Here is a 17740-nt window from a genome sequence, read left to right on the forward strand (position 1 = left end):
TATTTCTACCATGAGGGTTTTTTTAGAATTTTATTTCAAACTTTTAAGTAATGTCTGATCAGTGTAATATTTCAATGCAGCAAATGCTTTAAAAATATAATAAGTTATGACTTTTTCTTAGTCCTGAAGAAACATTACATTTTCCTCAAAATTATAAACAGCTTATTGTCGGGCCTGACAAATTTCAGCCCTGGTCTAATGACATTTTTAAGGTCTAGTTTATTGGGAAACCTCCAGACAGGAAACATCTGTTTCATCCCATTGCAAACGTAACCCTTTACTTCTGGATTTGCCTCATACAAGATACTAATTTTCAAAAACAGTATATAAAAGATTTGCATTTATCCTGGATTATTATTTTTTTATTATTGTATCAGACGCTGTACATTAATTGCAATCTCTGTGAGTGTGCTATTGTATTTCCTTATTGGGTTTATTTTTCTAATCTATACTTATTGTCAATTGAGCTTTTATAATAGTATCAATTGCACACTGTAAAAATGTACTATGTGACTGGCAGACTGCTAAAAGTCCTGATTTTGAATCAAGACTCAAGTGTTCAGGTAGTGCATTAACTGAAGAAGAAAGGGTGCATTATCCCACAGAATACCCTATCTAATTACAAGACAGAGTGGGAGTAGAAAGGGATAATGTGATGATATTCATCCATACAGAATACAATTGTCTAAACATACTGGCAGCTTAATTGTTGTGTAATTATTTTTACAGGCAAAGCAAAATTTTAAGAAGGAACTTAAAGTGGGTAAAAAAGGGCTACTTTATGGATATTTTCAAGGAGTCTTCCAAATGTGAATAGATACATAGGAAAATTATAGAGGTATTTATTTGAAAAGGTAACATGTACTGTCACAGAATGGGACAGAATGTAGTGTCACAGAATGGGACCCAATAAAACCCAAATAGGAGGAGCAAGCTGGAAGAACAAAAATTAGATTTGCTCAAATAAAGGCAAAATAAGAATGGTATTTTTATAGCATTTCAGACAGATATGAACAAGGCAAGACTGTATTTATCTAGCCAAGATGGAAAAAGTTGCTCTAATAAAACTTGAAGTGACCTGAGCTTTATATACAGATGTACACAAATGACAGTCTATCAGACAGAAGGAATCTATCAGTTACAAGATAAGCCTGAATGTGAAAAATGGAACAGATGAAGAAATCGGAGAGGATGCCCGGCACTGAACGATCAGACAGGCAGAGACAACATATTATAAAGCTCTATATTAATGATATTGAACATGCATTAAGTCCACAAAGACATAGGTTAGAGACAGACCAAGGCCTTAGTATCTGCAGTTGGTGACTCTGGATTATAGCTGACAGTTAAATTTACATTTGCACATGCTTTTAACTGCACAGATCAGGTAACAGGGTAAGAGTGATGGGGATTCATGACAGAAAGCTGTGGATGAAAATATTGAAAATAAGTATCCTGTAAAGAATATGTAGGTTAAGGAAAGAAGCCCAGATGAAAGAAAATGTTACTACTGTATGCATCTTTTCCATTATTTTAGCCACTCAATCATAATTTCATTATTTAAATCTACAACAATAATGCATCAAACATTTTTTTGCACTCTTCTTGTGATATATGCCCAAATATTTGATGCAGTGAAAGGACTCCACTGGCTTAGTCTTTGAAACAGTCTCTGTCCCGCCCTCTCAAATCTGGCAAATAATATGGCTCTGCTCTGTAACACTCTCAAATGGAAACATGCTTAAATCAAATTAACACATAAATTAGTGTTAGCACTAATTAATTATTACATCAATGGTTATTAAATTAATTAGCATATCAGTGCTCTCCAGAGTCAAGTAATTTATTATTTCAGTTTTGGCAAATATCCCTAACAAGTAGAGGGAAGAAAGTATATGATGCCCTGGAAAAAACATTTCTTATTATTTGAAAATGATAACATATCATAGATTTAGACTTTTATAAACAGTCCTATTTAAAAGTCAGAAAACAAAGAGTCTGTTTTGGTTATGAAGTAAATTAATTTTTCACCTCTAAAGTAATATGTGTTTCCACTTACATGCAATTGTTTCCTTTGATCCATCAGAGACTTGGTTTAAACTGCATGAATCAACTGCTCAGACTTCATTTTATTCAGAGTATGGGGATTTTTGGTTGAGAAAGACCAAAGTTTCAAATGTTTCCCTTGCTCTTTTTCTTAGCTAACAGGAGGAAAAATGGTACTCTGGCTCTGTTCTTCAGTTTTAAGTTTTTTCACACAACTTACATTACAAAATGTGGAACAGATTAGTTAGTTTTTGGAGGCTAAATTGCATTTTATAGTATTTTTCAATAGCATACTATATTTGCTTTCCTACAGTAGAATTTTTTCATTTTTATGGGCACTGAGAAATTATTTTAAAACTGATGCGTTTTCTCTATTTTTTTGCCTGGTCTAAGAAGAGTATATTTACATTTAAGCAAGCAGATATATTCTGCACAAAAAATATATTTTCTGTGGTTTTTTTTGTACATCTAGTTCCATAGCTCACAGATCATGTGCTTAGACAAGCAGAAGAGGGGCTTTCCTATGGCAATAAACAAGGCAATAAGCACTTCCTTATTTCTATGAAATATTATGTATTATACTTTTAGGCATTATTGTTTGTATTTTTCTAAAATAGAAAGATTAAATCCTTTTTTTTTTTCAAATAGAGGGGAAAAAGATCAAATGATTAGCATTGTACAAATGAAAGCTCAGTACCCCACAGTTAGTCAAACAAGCTGCTCAAAAGATGTAGCCATGGAACAATGTTAGTAACCCATTAGGCGTTTTGTCATACAGTCTTGGAACTTTATGAACTCCCAAGTAGATTTAAAACCTTAAATAAAAAAAATAAAAAAATAAAAATAAAAGAGGAAAAAAACCTTCATTAATTACTGTAATCTTTATTTTGAAACCCTTACAAGAGAAACAATTTTTCTTCTAGCAAGAGTTTTGATTAATTCACCTAACTAATGGTTGCAGTTGCTGAAGGAACTGCCTTTGACTCTTTGCTGCAATGCCTCTGCTACAGCTTACTGTCTCTGCAGCTAAGCAATAAGACCAGTAGCATTGCCAGATCTTAGCTGCCTCACATTATAGTCTAGCTCTGCACTGATGTGACCAATGTCCACACATAAGGTCTCCGCTGCCAACTCTGCTATGTGGGTGTCTTCAACATCAAAAAAGAGCACTACCCATAGCTAGGATATCTCTATCCTAACCAACTGTTCCTAGGTTTGCCACAGTCATCTGTCAAATTCCCTGCTCACTATTTATTCTGTTTCAATGCACTTTCTCAAGGCTAAATATTTTAATGACTGGAAAAAGAAAAGAAAAAAAAAAGGGGGGAGAGAGAGAAGCTTGAGTTTGCACTAAGATAGCTAGAATTCCTGTTTTGATTTTGTGAAGACTGGTAGCTAAAATCCAGGATATTGTTGTATGGCAGAGAAGCATATTTTTCTCTTTCACATAGAAACATCTACAGCATCTCAGCAAGACTACATAAAAAGGCTTAGAGAAGCAAACAGGTGTGCATTTTCCAAATTTGACTCCAGTGTTCAGAAGAAAAATAAAAACTTCAGTGTAAATAAATAAGATTTCAACTTAGATCCATCAGGATTTTCTTACAAAGTTATGTCTGGCTGCCTGAATAAACGAATTTTACCTAAGACTGGCTAGGAGGATTCTAGGTAAGCAGAAATAATTATCTGGATTAAAGTGATTAGTGTTCCAGATTTAATTTTAATTTAATTGAGCTTTGCAACAAACTGTATAAATGATAACTGGAATTTTCATCTGCTTTTGAAATAAAGTACTTCCAGCAGCAGGTAACTTTCAGATATTTTCTCTGTCTAACAAATTACTAACATCATTCACCAGAGCAATTCTAGATATTTTAGAGTTCCTTTTCCAGTCCCACCAACGATAATCCTGCTTAATTCATGACATACTGTCAAATTGTAGTATCAGCAAGATGACTACAAACTAAAAATTAATCTGATTGCAGTAGAAACAAATTAACTTAAATAATTAACAGCAGTACTCAGACTGACCTGTCCAGTAATAGGTTAGGTGCAAATAAAAGCTTTCCTGGGTGTTCCATGGAGCGCCAGACTAAGCCAATCATCAGTATCTCTAACCAGGCACATTCCAGTAGATGGACCTGATCATGGAGTGTTAAATCCACAAATCCTGAAAGAGTAAATAGGAGACAATAAAAACACTCCAGTTTTGTAAGTGGAACAAAATTTTTCAGAGAAACGGGTTAAAAAGTGCATCGGAGCTGGATAACCAAGAAGAAAAGGCAATAAAAGCAATAAAAAGAGCAAATAAAAATTTCTCCTTTTTGAATTTTCTGGTTGAGATTTGTGTATTTTCAGGTTCACTATGTCTATCCTATAAAACATTCAACACTTTCTAGCAGTGTAAGAGCCAGGTTAACATTGTACTGTGTCTGGCTGGGATGGAATTAAACTTTCCCTACAGCAGCCCATACATTGTTGTGCTCTGCACTTGTAGCTAGAACAGCACTGGTATCACACCAGTGTTGTGTCTACTGCTGAGCAATACCGGCACAGCATCAGGACTCCCTCCAACTCCCCCAGAGCCTGCAGGTTGGGGGTGGGCAAGAGGGGAGGAAGGAACATGACCAGGGCAACTGACCTAAACCAACCAAAGGGATATTCCATACCATACAATGTCACACTCAGCAATAAAATATGGAAAAAGGAAGAAGAGAAGAGCGGTGGGCTCTCATTGTGAAAACGTCTGTCCTCCCGAACAACAGCTACATGCGTTGAGGCTCTGCCTCAAGGATGTGGTCTAGCATTGCTCGTTTGTGGGAAATAGAGAGTAATTTCTTTCCTCTGCACTTCCACACAGCCTTTGTGTTTTTTTTTTGTTTGTTTTTTGTTTTTCCCTTTTCCCCTTTCCCTTTAGTATTATTATTTAATTAATAATGATTTTCCCTTAAAAATTATATTTTCCTTTAATTAAATTATCCTCATCTCAACTTGTGAGTTGTTTCTTTCCTTTTCTTCTTCCCCTCCTCTTCTGAGGAGGGGGAATGAGAGAGCGGTTGTGGTAGAGTTCAGCTACCTAGCAAGGTAAAACCACCACAAACATCTTCTTCCCCATGTGTTGCTGTTGGCCTGGGAAGCCAGGCACACACTTCAAGAACAGACAGCAATCTGCTGAACGCCCTTCCTTGTGGAATGCTGTTTTACAGATTTGTGAACTTTTCATCACTCTGGAAGTGCAGTATGGGAGAGGGCCTAATACAACATTTCAAATTAATCAGTAAGCAAATGCTTATAACAGCATAACTAGAATTCACTGATGGAGCCATTTGCTTGTATTTCTATTGGATTAAACCACCAGGAAGGAGGTGGAGGAAGGAGATGACCTCTCTTTGTATTTAAACAGTGCTAGAAACAAGGAATGCAAAATGACAAGGTGGCTTATAGCAATGCTAAAATATGGAAATGAAGAATAATGATGAAGGTAGACACGAAAGCATAATGACAATGGTCATTCATGCATTCATTTGATGGAACAGATGATGTCATTCTCTATTTGAGAATCTCACTGTTTAAGAAAATTACTTTCAATCCAAAGATACATGAAGTGGAAATTGCATAACACAATTATATCCTAGCATAAGATTCTTTAGTTATATAAGCTTGCTAAGAATGAAATGTATAGAAGTTCCCTCAAAACTGATATTTTTTATCCTTTACTCAGTGCTACGTGTGAAACATATTTTTTATCTCTCTTTTTTTTTTTTTTTTTTTTTTTTTTTTACAGTTGTGATTGATTCATATTATTCTTCAGAATACAAGTTACAGGATAGGTTACCTCACCAGCCCATTAAATGGCAATGAGCTTGCTTTAGTATTGTATTCTCACTAAAGGTATATATTGAGTCAAGTTCAAGCAATAACACCTTACGTATTCTCAAGTACTATATTGAGAGAAAAAAAAAAAAGTGGGAAAAAAAATAACAGACACATTTCTAAAGCTAGATGTTGTACCATGAAATATATTTTTGCAATAACAAAGAGAAGGAACAAAATAGAGTTCACAAATAAACTTAGAAAATGTTATAATGTTTTTCAGAACAGTTGGCGGTATAAATATTTTTAATGAAAACATCTGAGAGCTAATCAGTCCATTCATAAACAAGCATTCAAAAAATAAAAAAGAAAAAGAAAAAGAAATAAACAGCTTTGACATTTCTGAAATAAAACTCATCAATCACTAGGAGTGGATTTAGACCAAAGTAGCATTACCTGCTATTTTTATGAAGGTGGTAAGTATTTAAAAAAAAATAATAATAAAGTTGTCCTTTTTTTTTCTTGTATTTTTCCATTTATTTCGAAATGTAAAGATGAGTTTCAGACTTCATAGTGACGGAATTGCAGTTGCCTGAGTCATCACCAAACAGCCTGAATCAATAGAGCTAAAACTTAAAATAGTAATATTATTAACTACAAAGCATTGATTACAGCACTTAAGAATGAAACTGGCAGAAGGAAACTGTTGTCTATATATGGAGAACAAACAATAAACACTATATTTCCTATTAAGTATTGCCTTAATACAACAGCACACAATATAATGTTTTTATCTGTGAATGAAAAGAACCACAGCAATGCATGGGCACAATTCCCTGTGTGGTGTTTGAAGTTTGTGGCCAGTTCATATCAGTCAGTTATATTGCCATCATTTCATATGGCTGCATACTATTCTACAGTGGATTGTTTTGACTTGCAGAAAAACTGAGTTTGTTGCAGCTGTGGTAATTCACTTTACTGTAAAACTCTGCTCATTCTACAGTATTTTGGATGCCAAAATGTTTGGCAGCACTGTAAAGTTCAAGTCATACCTCAAGTCTAGATTCAAACTACGTGCAAGAAAAAACTTTTAACAAGTCTTTTTCTTCCAGAGTTTTTCAAAACATATGAAAAACATAAGAATAACATGAACAGTCATTGAAATATATCTACATATGCTGGGAAAGATTATAACTGTGTGCTATAGCAGAACCCAAGCAGGAACTAACAAATCTCATAGAACTTCAAACACCTATTCACAGCCCTGTCTTTAGTATGCAGAACAGACGTCCTTTCTTCTTGTATTTCAACTTAATGTAGTCAAAGAAACAAATTGAAAACAAAGTATGTATCTTCCAAGCTGAAAAGAGGCTGTGTTTTTCAAAGCACAGAACTATAAGGAATAACAACACCCTTTGTACAAGGGCACTCTTTTTCTGATATAGTTCTCCTTCCTCACTTCACTTCGATCTCCACACTGTCTTGGTCTTGTTTTTACTACACCTAATCTCAAAGCCTTTTTAAGAACTAGGATTTTATTAGCTCTAATTTTCCCTAGCCCTGCATACAAAATTTCAGATTGCACTGAGGTTATGTGATCTGCACAAAAACTAAAGAGAAAAAAGTAAAAAATAAATTACCTCAGTAGTTTTGCTAATCTGCTTTGAGAGAAAGAAAAATACAGCATTACAAAGCTAAAATCATTTAAAGTAGCTAAATATGAAAATTTTGCATTAAAAAGTCCTAAAAGGATTGACGAACAACATTTTTGCTACCTGGAATATTAACTTTAATTTCAATGAAGTTTCATCAGAAAACTAGGATGAAAAATAAAACTGATGATGTGTCTGTATTTTAAAGTCTTAAATGACCTGTCAGCCTTACAGTTTTGGGTTCCATAATAAATCAGCTAACACAAGCCTTGATTACTGAAGGTTTAAAAGTCTGTAATATAATAATGCACAAGAATTGTAATTCATAGAAACCTTATCAAATTAACTTGTTGGCTTTTTAGATGATATTATACATTTATTTGATAAAAATAACAGTTTTTATGAAATATGCTTTTACAAAACATTCAATTTCATAAAAGTATGCAACAGATAAACTGAATTCAAGTGTTTTAAGTGACACATCTCAGTATGCAATGGTAAAAAGAATTGATTTGAAATGATGTGTTTCTAGAGGAACCCCATACAGCTTACTTTTTTATCTTGAGCATTTTTTTAATGATGACATGGGAAAAAGCAGAAATCATAATTAAATTGACATGATGTCATGTGGAAAATAATATAACAAACGGGTTAATAATGTAAGCTATCTAGATCACTCATTAGCTTCATCATAAAACAAACAAATAAACAAAAAGTATAAAGAGAGAAATTTAAAACCAAGAACATTAGGGATATATACAAGATGTAATGGTCAGAGCTCTAGGGAGGAGCTGGAAATGATAGAGGTCATCCCTGTTTGAGCTTCCAGTGGGAAACTACATCTATAAAACCAATAAATTTTATAAAAAGCCAGGCAAACTCAAAAGGAGTTAGGAAGTTAAATTACCTCCATGCTACATGTATCTGGTAGCCACTCTTGAAGGAGGATGAGAAGTTGGACAGAATGATAAAGGTCAAAATGATGAAAGCATTGAAAAACATGCCCTCTAGTGAGGAAAAACAGCAATTTAGTTACTCTCTCTTTAAGCCAAATAGGTTAAAGAGTTAAAGGACTGCAAAATGTAAATACCTAAAGAAAAGGAAAGCGACATTACAAATGGTAATGGTATAACATACAGAAGCCCACAGTGGAACTTAAACCTGCTCCAAGTCAGACTAAAAACGAGAAGCCATTGTTAACAAAAGTAATTACCTGAGCAACATACTAAGGTTCCATGAATTTTCTGTCATTTGAAATGTTAATCAAGATTTAATTATTATTTTTAAGACATATTCTTGTTCAAGCAAGTTAATTCAGAATAATGTTACAGGAGGTTAAATTAAATGATGAATAAATCTTTAGTCAATTCATCATTCAGAGCAAGCTGCACTTTAATTTCACTAAAATTATGTGTTGATGTGCACTGCATTCCCAAATATCAGTGTTCTTTTAATGCTGAAAAGTTTTGAAAGAAAAAATATTTCTGAATTCCAAATTTTCAGTTATTGTTCCTTAAGGAAAGAGAAAGACCTTCACTTCACTGTTGATAAATTAATTGCAGCTTATTCCATATAACCTACATCTGATTCCATCTACCAGACTGACCAATTGAATGATCTTATGACACATATCAATATGCTTATGTGGCCAAAAATCTTAAGGTCTAGACTGCCATTAAGCTATTCATACATCATATGTCTGTCAGAAGCAAAACACAGATTAAAATCCATGTCTGGAATGTCCCTGTTTCATACACAGATAAATTAATGGTATTTTTGAGTGATTGCCAACAGAACACAATAATTGTTCCATGAACTCGTGTATAAATATGGAAATATGAACTTCTGAAAAGCCAGAAAGGTGTTCTGAGCACTCAGCTAAGAGTAGGTGGCAATTAAATTGGTTATGTGCAAAACAAAAATGGTAATGTTCGAACTAAACTGATTATACTTGCTAATATAAAGCAACACTATATGTCATATCGGTGATAATATGATACAAATCTCTCTCTTCCAGACAGTACTGGAAGAGGCAGCAGGTCTATGGAGGAAAAGCAATAAAAATCCCTACTTTGGTAAGCATGTCTCTAGAGGTGAAATTGGACTTGGGAATATAAACTATATCAGTCTACCATTAAGGAAAAAAAAAAATAAAAGGAAGGAAATCAGCATGTATCAGAGGTATGAGCAAATCTCTTTGGAAAGTGGGAATTTTGGTCATTGTCCAAAGGACAGGTTACCATGAAAGAACACAAGGATTGCTAGAATGAGAATTAGGTTTAAAAAGAGAGAGAGAGAACAACAAAAACAACATAAAAAACCTACTCTTGAAAACAACAGAGAAGAGGTTTGCAGTAGGGAGCAACGTAAAGCTCTGATGGTTTTCATTTATTGCTACTGTAATGTATATTGTGAACCCTGCAGCCCTCTGGATCAAATGCCAACAATATATATATGTCAAATGTTACCAGTCCAATATTTTGAAACCAATAAATTCATTATTAGTCTTAATTATTTTTGACATAGTAAGTAGCATCCGATTTAGTCAGAAAGAATTTCCCTAATAATTAACATTCTCAGATACCCAGTGATTGCAGATTTACCCCTACAACAATAAATCCTCCACTGGGTACTTATTAATATTTGGGGATTTTTAAATTATTGGCGTTTCACAGCTTCTGCTATGACTCAACACACAATTATGCAGTGTCCAGACTATTCCTCTTCCCACAACAAATGATAAAGCAATCTTCTTTTTTCATCTGATCTATCCGTAATCCTACTTACATGTTTATACCATGTCTTAATTACCATGAGTACCTAAAATATAAATTTCAAGCAATTTTTGCAAGATTATAAACAAAATTGTGCTATAAAGAATGACTCTGCCTCCAAGTGTTCTGTAAGAAAGTAAAACAAAAGCAGTAAAAAGCTTTAAAAGAAATACCAAAGGTCCATCTAGCAAAGTATCCAATTTACAACAGCAATTGATACCAGATGCAGAACATACAGCAGGAAAAACATAAAGTCATGCTTCTAGAGATGCTTTCTCAGGCTCCAGTGGTATGTGACTCAAGGACTTCCTGAGCCAAAGATGGTCTTGTTTGTTCAGTCAGTTTGTTCAGTTGCTTTTTGAACCTATGTAGACTTTTAATCCACTTCAGATTTTTTATATACTCTGGCAGTAATGCTCTTTGGTAAAAAGTTTCACACCCTAGGTTAACACTGTGAAAATCATAATCTACTCAAATAAATAAATAAATAAATAAAAATACAATAAAAATAAAAATCACTAACTTTGATTTGATACATCTAGTTATTTTAATGAAATATACCATCATTCCCTAGGTCATCATCTCACTGCCAATCTTCTCTTTTTCAAAGAGTTTATGTATATTCAAGCAATTCCTTACATTAAAATTATCCTCATTCATCACTGTCCTCTGAGCATTTTTCAGTTCAACTATATTCTTTTGGAGACAGTGAGACTAGGACTGCACAGTTTTTCACTGGCTCTTGTCTTTATCACCGTAGCCAACTTAATATTACCTGTAATTTTTAACACTGCTATTCATCCCTTTTTTCCAGATAAATTATAAATATGCTGAACCTGTTGGACTTCAAAGGTTATGTCATTTCTAAACGTCCTGTTCTCTTGCCTGGAAAGTCTTTACCTTGGTAGTAAAGAGAATTTTTATAATCTCTTCTATAGTAAAAAATACAAAATGGTATTCTTTACAAAAATGTCCTGAGAAGGCAGAATATTCTTACACCACATCATATATCTGCATATATAAAGCATTCTTTTCTTCTATCTTTTTGCAGTGTTTTGAAAAGTAGTAACTACAGGAGAAAGCTGTTATTTTCATCTTAACACAGTATTTTAGCTATGCAACTGGCATGTAATCGGGCACATTTGGAAGAAACATAAATTAGGTTAGCAAAGACAGCAGGAAAGTAGTGGTGAGTGTTGCTACCTGAGAGCTAGCAACCACTCAAAAAAAAAAATATATGGTTTATATGAACAAAATATCTATGTAGATAAACAGAGAAAAATAATGCCAACAGCAAATTCTTCTTTCAGGAAACAGACAGAAAAAGGCAAAACAACACCTGTTTCTCCTAACCTAAAGGGCACTAGAGGATCAATAGCTCCGCCATGATCGTTTGATCAACATGAGAAATTTATGCTTGCTGTAGTGCCAGTGGGCCAGTGCCAAGACTTTCCAAGCAGAGAGGTGAGACCACATCTCTGCATTTATCTAACACTTAAAATGACATTTTGGTCTGAACTTGCATGGATCGCTCAGATTCTTCAGCCTTTAAGGCAGAGCCAGGAAATCTCTTAGTCCAGCTGAGAAGTGGCTGAAGTTTTCACCCTGACTATAGCCTTGCCAATACACAACAACAGGGCAAAGAGTTCAAGAAGTGAGTCAGAGAATCATAAACACTATTTTCCATGAGTCTCAGTATTCACAGGGATATTTCTGTAATGCTGCTTATTTCTACTTCATTACACAGCTCTTCAGATCAAAATTATGACCAACTTTTATTAAGCTCTCCCTCCTTAGGGCATTTAATGGATAGAATGGTCATATTGTCTTAATTGTTTACACAACTCCAGTGTTTTAAATCAAGCTGTGTTTTGAAGAGTGAAGATCAAAAAGTTCTAAAATTCAACATTTTGGATACAAATGTTTTGGTAACAAAATAAATAGTATGATTGATACATTCTTCTAAAGGGACATTACTTTATTTTCTGTAAATGGGCTCAGGAAAAAATAGTTGTAATTTGCTAAGTTCCTGAGAGAAAAGGCTGAAAGGCAAACACCAAGCAAATGGCACACTTTGTCAACTCTTTCAGAATTCTGTACTTTCACTGCCTGTATAACTATAATAGATTAGAATACCACTCTAAACTTATAAATTGTCTCCTCTAAACCTAAAAAGTCTATCAGAAATGAAGAGATGAGATCAGAGAAAAGACCATCTGCTGTTAATTACCGTTAATTCATTTTAAAAAAAATTACTTTGCATTTGCCATTTTAAACACTAACAGCTCTAAACCTCTTTCTGTATTATAACAATTACAATTTACAGCCATAAACGTAACCTGAGTTAGGGATGTTGCAGGGGTCAGTTTTGTCACTTTTATTTCAGATCCCATTTGTAGAAGCTGGTCAATCTGCTTCCACCTAAAAGCTTCACCATGGCAATTCAAAAATGCATTTCTCAGTTGAAGGAGAACCATTTCAACCATTTTGCAGGAATGTGTAAAGTTATTATCACTTCAGTCAATACCTTCTGTTTGCAGAAAAGTGCATATTTTTTCAGGCCTGCCCAGTCCATATCTTTTCAGGATGAGGAGACTAAAAGGTTCTTGAGGCCATTCCTGGTCCAAATAGCTAATGCCCCATTCAGGACAGGAATCTCTTCTACCTTCCTCAGGTACATACCAGTCCGAACTACAACACAAATGTTCCCTGCGTACCCCAGATCTAATAAATACTGTCCTACATCAAATTTCCTATGCCAAAGCACGCTAGTGGAGAAGCATCCGAGTGGAAACTAATCTATTCAAAGCCAATACTTTGTACCACAGTCTGGATTTAGGTCCATGAAAACACTTTACTGGTAAATGACAGATAATTGCCACTGGTCCGGCATACATTCTCATCACCTGACATACACCTGCCACGTTTTTGTGAAATACTGCTGTCTTGCCTGAGAAAAATGTCAGAGGTCCACAGGACAGCACTAAGATGGCTGGCATTGCTCCTGGGGAGATGCACTTGGTGCTGGCCCAGCTGCAGCATGCAGATGCCCAGCCTAGGAGCCAGCTCCAAGAATGGAAGTGCTCTCATTGGTTTTGGGGACAGTGAATTCTCAATGCACAGCAGCCTCAACTAAATTGCTCTTCAAGGTTTGATTGTCTGGAAAAATCTGTCACAAGCTGGTGGTCAGGCCATGGCTCCAAAGCTCCAAAGCAGAAGACGGAGATTTCTCCCTCGCTAGGATCTCCCTTGCATGGATGCAGTTTGGAGAGAAGACAAGTTGTGTTGAAATGCAGCTCCAGACTGTGGTTGAAATGCAGCACAGACATAGCCAGTGAAGCTAAGTGCTTAAATTTCCCAACTTTCCTTGCATGTGTCACCATGTCTGCCTTGACTAATAAAGTTTTTATTTTGCAACTGTTTCACTTTGATAAATAAGATTATTCCAGAAAGTGCATTAGCACCACCAGTTAACACAAACATGTTGAGGCCTTCCATCAGGAAACACAATAAAAGTAATCAGCACTCACATAGCACTTTACATTTTCAAAGGGCAGTAAAGCCATTAAGTATTATTAAATGTATTTTATAGACAGAACACAGAGAGGTTAAGTGCCTCATCCAGGAGGCGGCAGGATTAGGACGGAGGTGTGGCAGGCTCTTAGCACACTCTCTAATCTTTTCAGCCACAAAATCTTTAGGATGGAGAAGCCTCCTTGAACTCAAGTGCAAGCTCTCTTTCTTGCAAATCAGGAAAAAGAAAAAAACCGGCAACTGAACTTTTCTCAAAGTGATAAAGGAAATAAAGCCTTAAAAAATCAGAGTTGGAGAAAAACTGTTTAGATTGTGAGGCAAAGACCTGCATGCAGTACGCTAAAAAAGCACGAATTCTTTCTTAGATTTTAACATACTCAATGGGCTAGGCAAGGTAACTGCCTATACTAGAACTTCCTAGACCTAAACTTTCTTCCTCATTTATACAAGTAGTTTCAAAAGTCATTAAAATAATAACAATAAAACCAACAATAATAATTGTTGCTGGTGAAGGCTGCCTGGCAGTTTGCTAGAGAAAGCTTATCATGTTGTCTTTACAAAGTAAGGAGGGATACATGCATATATTTTCTATACAAACACCAAGCAATTCAAAAGAGCAAAAAAAATTATGTTAATTATTACAAGACAATTTCCTACAACACTACCATGCTCATGTATTAAAGCATTTTAACTATCATTTATCCCTGGACTGTAATCTGAACATCCAAGACTCAGGCTACCCTTTGACAAAAATAAGATGCTACTTTAGGGCTCCTTTATCACTGAGAGCTGTTCTTTCTCTCAGGGAGTTCAGGCTTGCAACTAAAGCGTGCAGGATATTGTCTACATATTGAAAAAGGGAGAACATAAGCTGCTCCCAAAGATTTTAAGTGTAGGAACAATCAACTTCATGGGAAGGCTTTTCATTTCAAGGATGTTCTCTGAAACTTTTCCTACACAGTTGAGGTAGGATGCTACATCAAATGTATTAGCTGCTGACTAAAAAATGCAGTATGAAGTAATAAACCTTTTTTTTTTTCCCTCTACAACAGTTAATTCTATCACTCTAAATTTATATCAATATTTAGAACAGTTGCAAGTAGGTTTGTGGATTTTTTTGTGCATGATGTTTTTGTTTTTTTTTTATTTATTTTTTGAATTTGTTATATTTTTAAGAGGTCAGTACTATGCAAAATGTTTTGCTCCAAAAGCAGATCCAGCTAAAATCATTTGTGATGCTGGCTACACATTCCTGTCTGACTTTTATGAACACGAAAGACATGCTCATAAATACAAGCTGTCCTCTCCACCTCATTCTTCTTCCTTCCCCTCCCCACCAGGCTGCTGCTCTTCTGGTCTGTGCTGTTGGTTTAACTATTCATCCAACAGATGAAATAACCCCACAAGGAGGAGCGATGAAAGACATGCAATGGGCAGTCAGGGAACACCAACCACCTTGGATGAACCCTTGTTATAAACCTGCTCCAAGATTTGAGGTCATATCCAGCATGACTCAGATTTTTTTTGCATGCTTAGCTGAATTCAGACCTTTTTACTAAAGTACGTGTTTGTGCTCCAATCAGAAACTAAATCAAATATAAATAAGTGATGTGTTTTTTGACTGCCAAGAACAATCGTTTGAGCAAAAGCTTTTCTGAAGCAATTACTCATCAAGTTTCTAAGAAAATGTATAGTCACTGGATGGGGACGAAAGGAAGCAGACTGAAGTGGACTCTTTCACAGCACTGTAAGTGACCACAGCATGACCCTGTGAGGTTTCAAATGCATGCTTCAATGCACAGTTATCAGGGGAGATGTTTGAGAAACAAAGATCAGCCTGCAATACTTGCCAGTTTGCTAGTGGTATTTGCTGCAGCCCAGGCTCATGAAAAAGTCCATGAAAAACCTCAGGCCAGACAAAGGCAATGCAGGCATGCTGCACATGCTAATGGCTGGGTAGCAGGGTTGAGGTGGCAAGTGAATGAAACTTGGTTAAAGTGAATCTGGAGACCTCCTCTACCACAGACAGCTCATTATAACTTCTTCACACCTCAGTTTCCCCACAAATGCTAGGGTATAAAATATCTCCTTTGTTCCATTTTTTATGCTTCTTGTTATATTGGTTAGAAAAGGTACACAAAGGACCTGAAGGCTGTCATTACACATTCGAGAACATTTTGGAAAAGAGATAAAATTATCTTTTCAAGGTAACACAAACAGTGATCATCATCAGCTACTCTTCTAAACTAGTATTATTTATTTATTGAAGTAACTAGAAGCTGAAATTAATGATTACTAACCTTATAATTTACCTGTTTCTTAATATGCCTAAAATCCTGATTTTATTTTATACTTTTTTTTTTTTTAACTCTTTGTCAATTATATTTTCACCATTTTAATTTCCATCTCCATCCATGGTTGGAATCTTGATAAATGTCATTTTTGAACTGAAGACCTTTTTTGACTACAACTTTCAGGTGATGAAACTAGGAGGGCTCTCCTCTTTCTTCCTTCATTCATAAAATCCAGTGAACAAAACACCAAATTTTCTGCTCCTTAGTCTATTTCATCCTAGGATCTAGGGTACTTACCACTGAACCGATTAACATTCATTTCAGCAGCATCTGGAGCTAGCAGAAAAGCAGACTATTTTGCAGCCCAAGGAAAAGAAGAAGAAAACTGTCAGGTCTATACTGAACTTGAAGATTAAAACTGCTTCAAGACCACAAATAGAAACTGCTCAGAACATAATGTGCTGTACCCAAGAAATGGAGCATAACCTCGGAGTTCATGGTCTGGTCATTCTTTATAGTCATTAGGAAATAAAACTAGCTTGACTAAGGCACCTGCATCCATTTTATTTCTTCAGGTTGTTCGCTTTTGGAGAAGTCCTACTTTTCCCTAATGCATGAGTATGTGAGTAACAGAAAAAAAAAATGTATATGTATTCCTTCATGTTCATTATGTTGTTGTACCTATACCAAAACAGAAACATACACATATATAAATGTGTATGCTAAAATGTTTTCCCCTCCTATAACATTTACCCCTCCATGACTGGTTTTGAACAGAAACCAATCTCTGAAAAATTATCCAAGAAACTGTAATGACACATCAAAGAGAAGAAAGACAGCAAAATTAATTGCAGCAATTTCCTTTAACCACTACAACAACAAAAGCATTTTAGCAGCTGTGTGGGAGTGTCACCCTATGACAGAGCAAAAGAATACATTGCAGGGAAATCAAGACTCTGGAATGCAGCTGGCCATTTATATTCATTTTGTTGTCCAGGGAAACCTAATAAGTTAGCAAGGAGCATGTTCCCAGAAAACACATCATTCACTGAAAACCCCTTTTTGCACGCTCTCCTTCAACAGATGATAAATTCAAGCAACATTTCAGAATCTGCTAAGCCTCAGGCAACCTAAGGAAACTCGTTGTATGGACCAGCCTGAGGTGTGAACACAAACATTGCTCTTGGAGAACCACCGCCTTGTCCTCAACCAACCCAAACTGCTGAGGCACACACTGAAGCTGGAACTTGTTGGAAGCACTCTGACAGAATATTTACATTTGTAAGTGACGGGTTGACAAGCTTAATACACTCTGGAGAACTTGTCAACTTTTACGAAATAAAAATAAACAAGTAAAAACAGGGTGGGATCTAGCAGGGAACACATAGCATCCGTCTCAGCTATCTTAGTTTTCAGCACTCCACCAGGCACCTATTCCTACTCAACATTGTGAAAGGTACCTAAACTTCTATGAAATCTAGGGCCTTTTTTTCCAAAATTCTCATTTTCATTTTAAGCCAGTGACTAAAATATTCAAAATATTAATTAAATGTATTTCTTTTACCTGAAATGTTTCATTTTACCTGGAACAGTTACTGTTTAGCAAAAAGATAAAGACGTAATTTTT

The 17740-nt window shown here is 35.3% G+C and overlaps 1 protein-coding gene across 9 annotated transcripts in view; it reads right to left on the reverse strand.

The window, feature by feature from the left end:
• ESR1 (estrogen receptor 1) overlaps positions 1 to 17740 on the reverse strand; it is a 189718-nt gene that overhangs the window by 23430 nt on the left and 148548 nt on the right. For 8 of the 9 annotated variants that reach the window (XM_083830466.1, XM_083830467.1, XM_083830465.1 and 5 more), the window contains exon 6: positions 4078 to 4216. The exons of the other annotated variant lie outside the window; for it this stretch is intronic. In XM_083830466.1, the coding sequence (XP_083686592.1) occupies positions 4078 to 4216 (139 nt within the window). The remainder of the gene's footprint in view (positions 1 to 4077; positions 4217 to 17740) is intronic. 9 annotated transcript variants of the gene reach the window in all.

This window comes from Anser anser (genome assembly GCF_964211835.1).
Source record: "Anser anser genome assembly, chromosome: 3".
NCBI lineage: Eukaryota > Metazoa > Chordata > Aves > Anseriformes > Anatidae > Anser > Anser anser.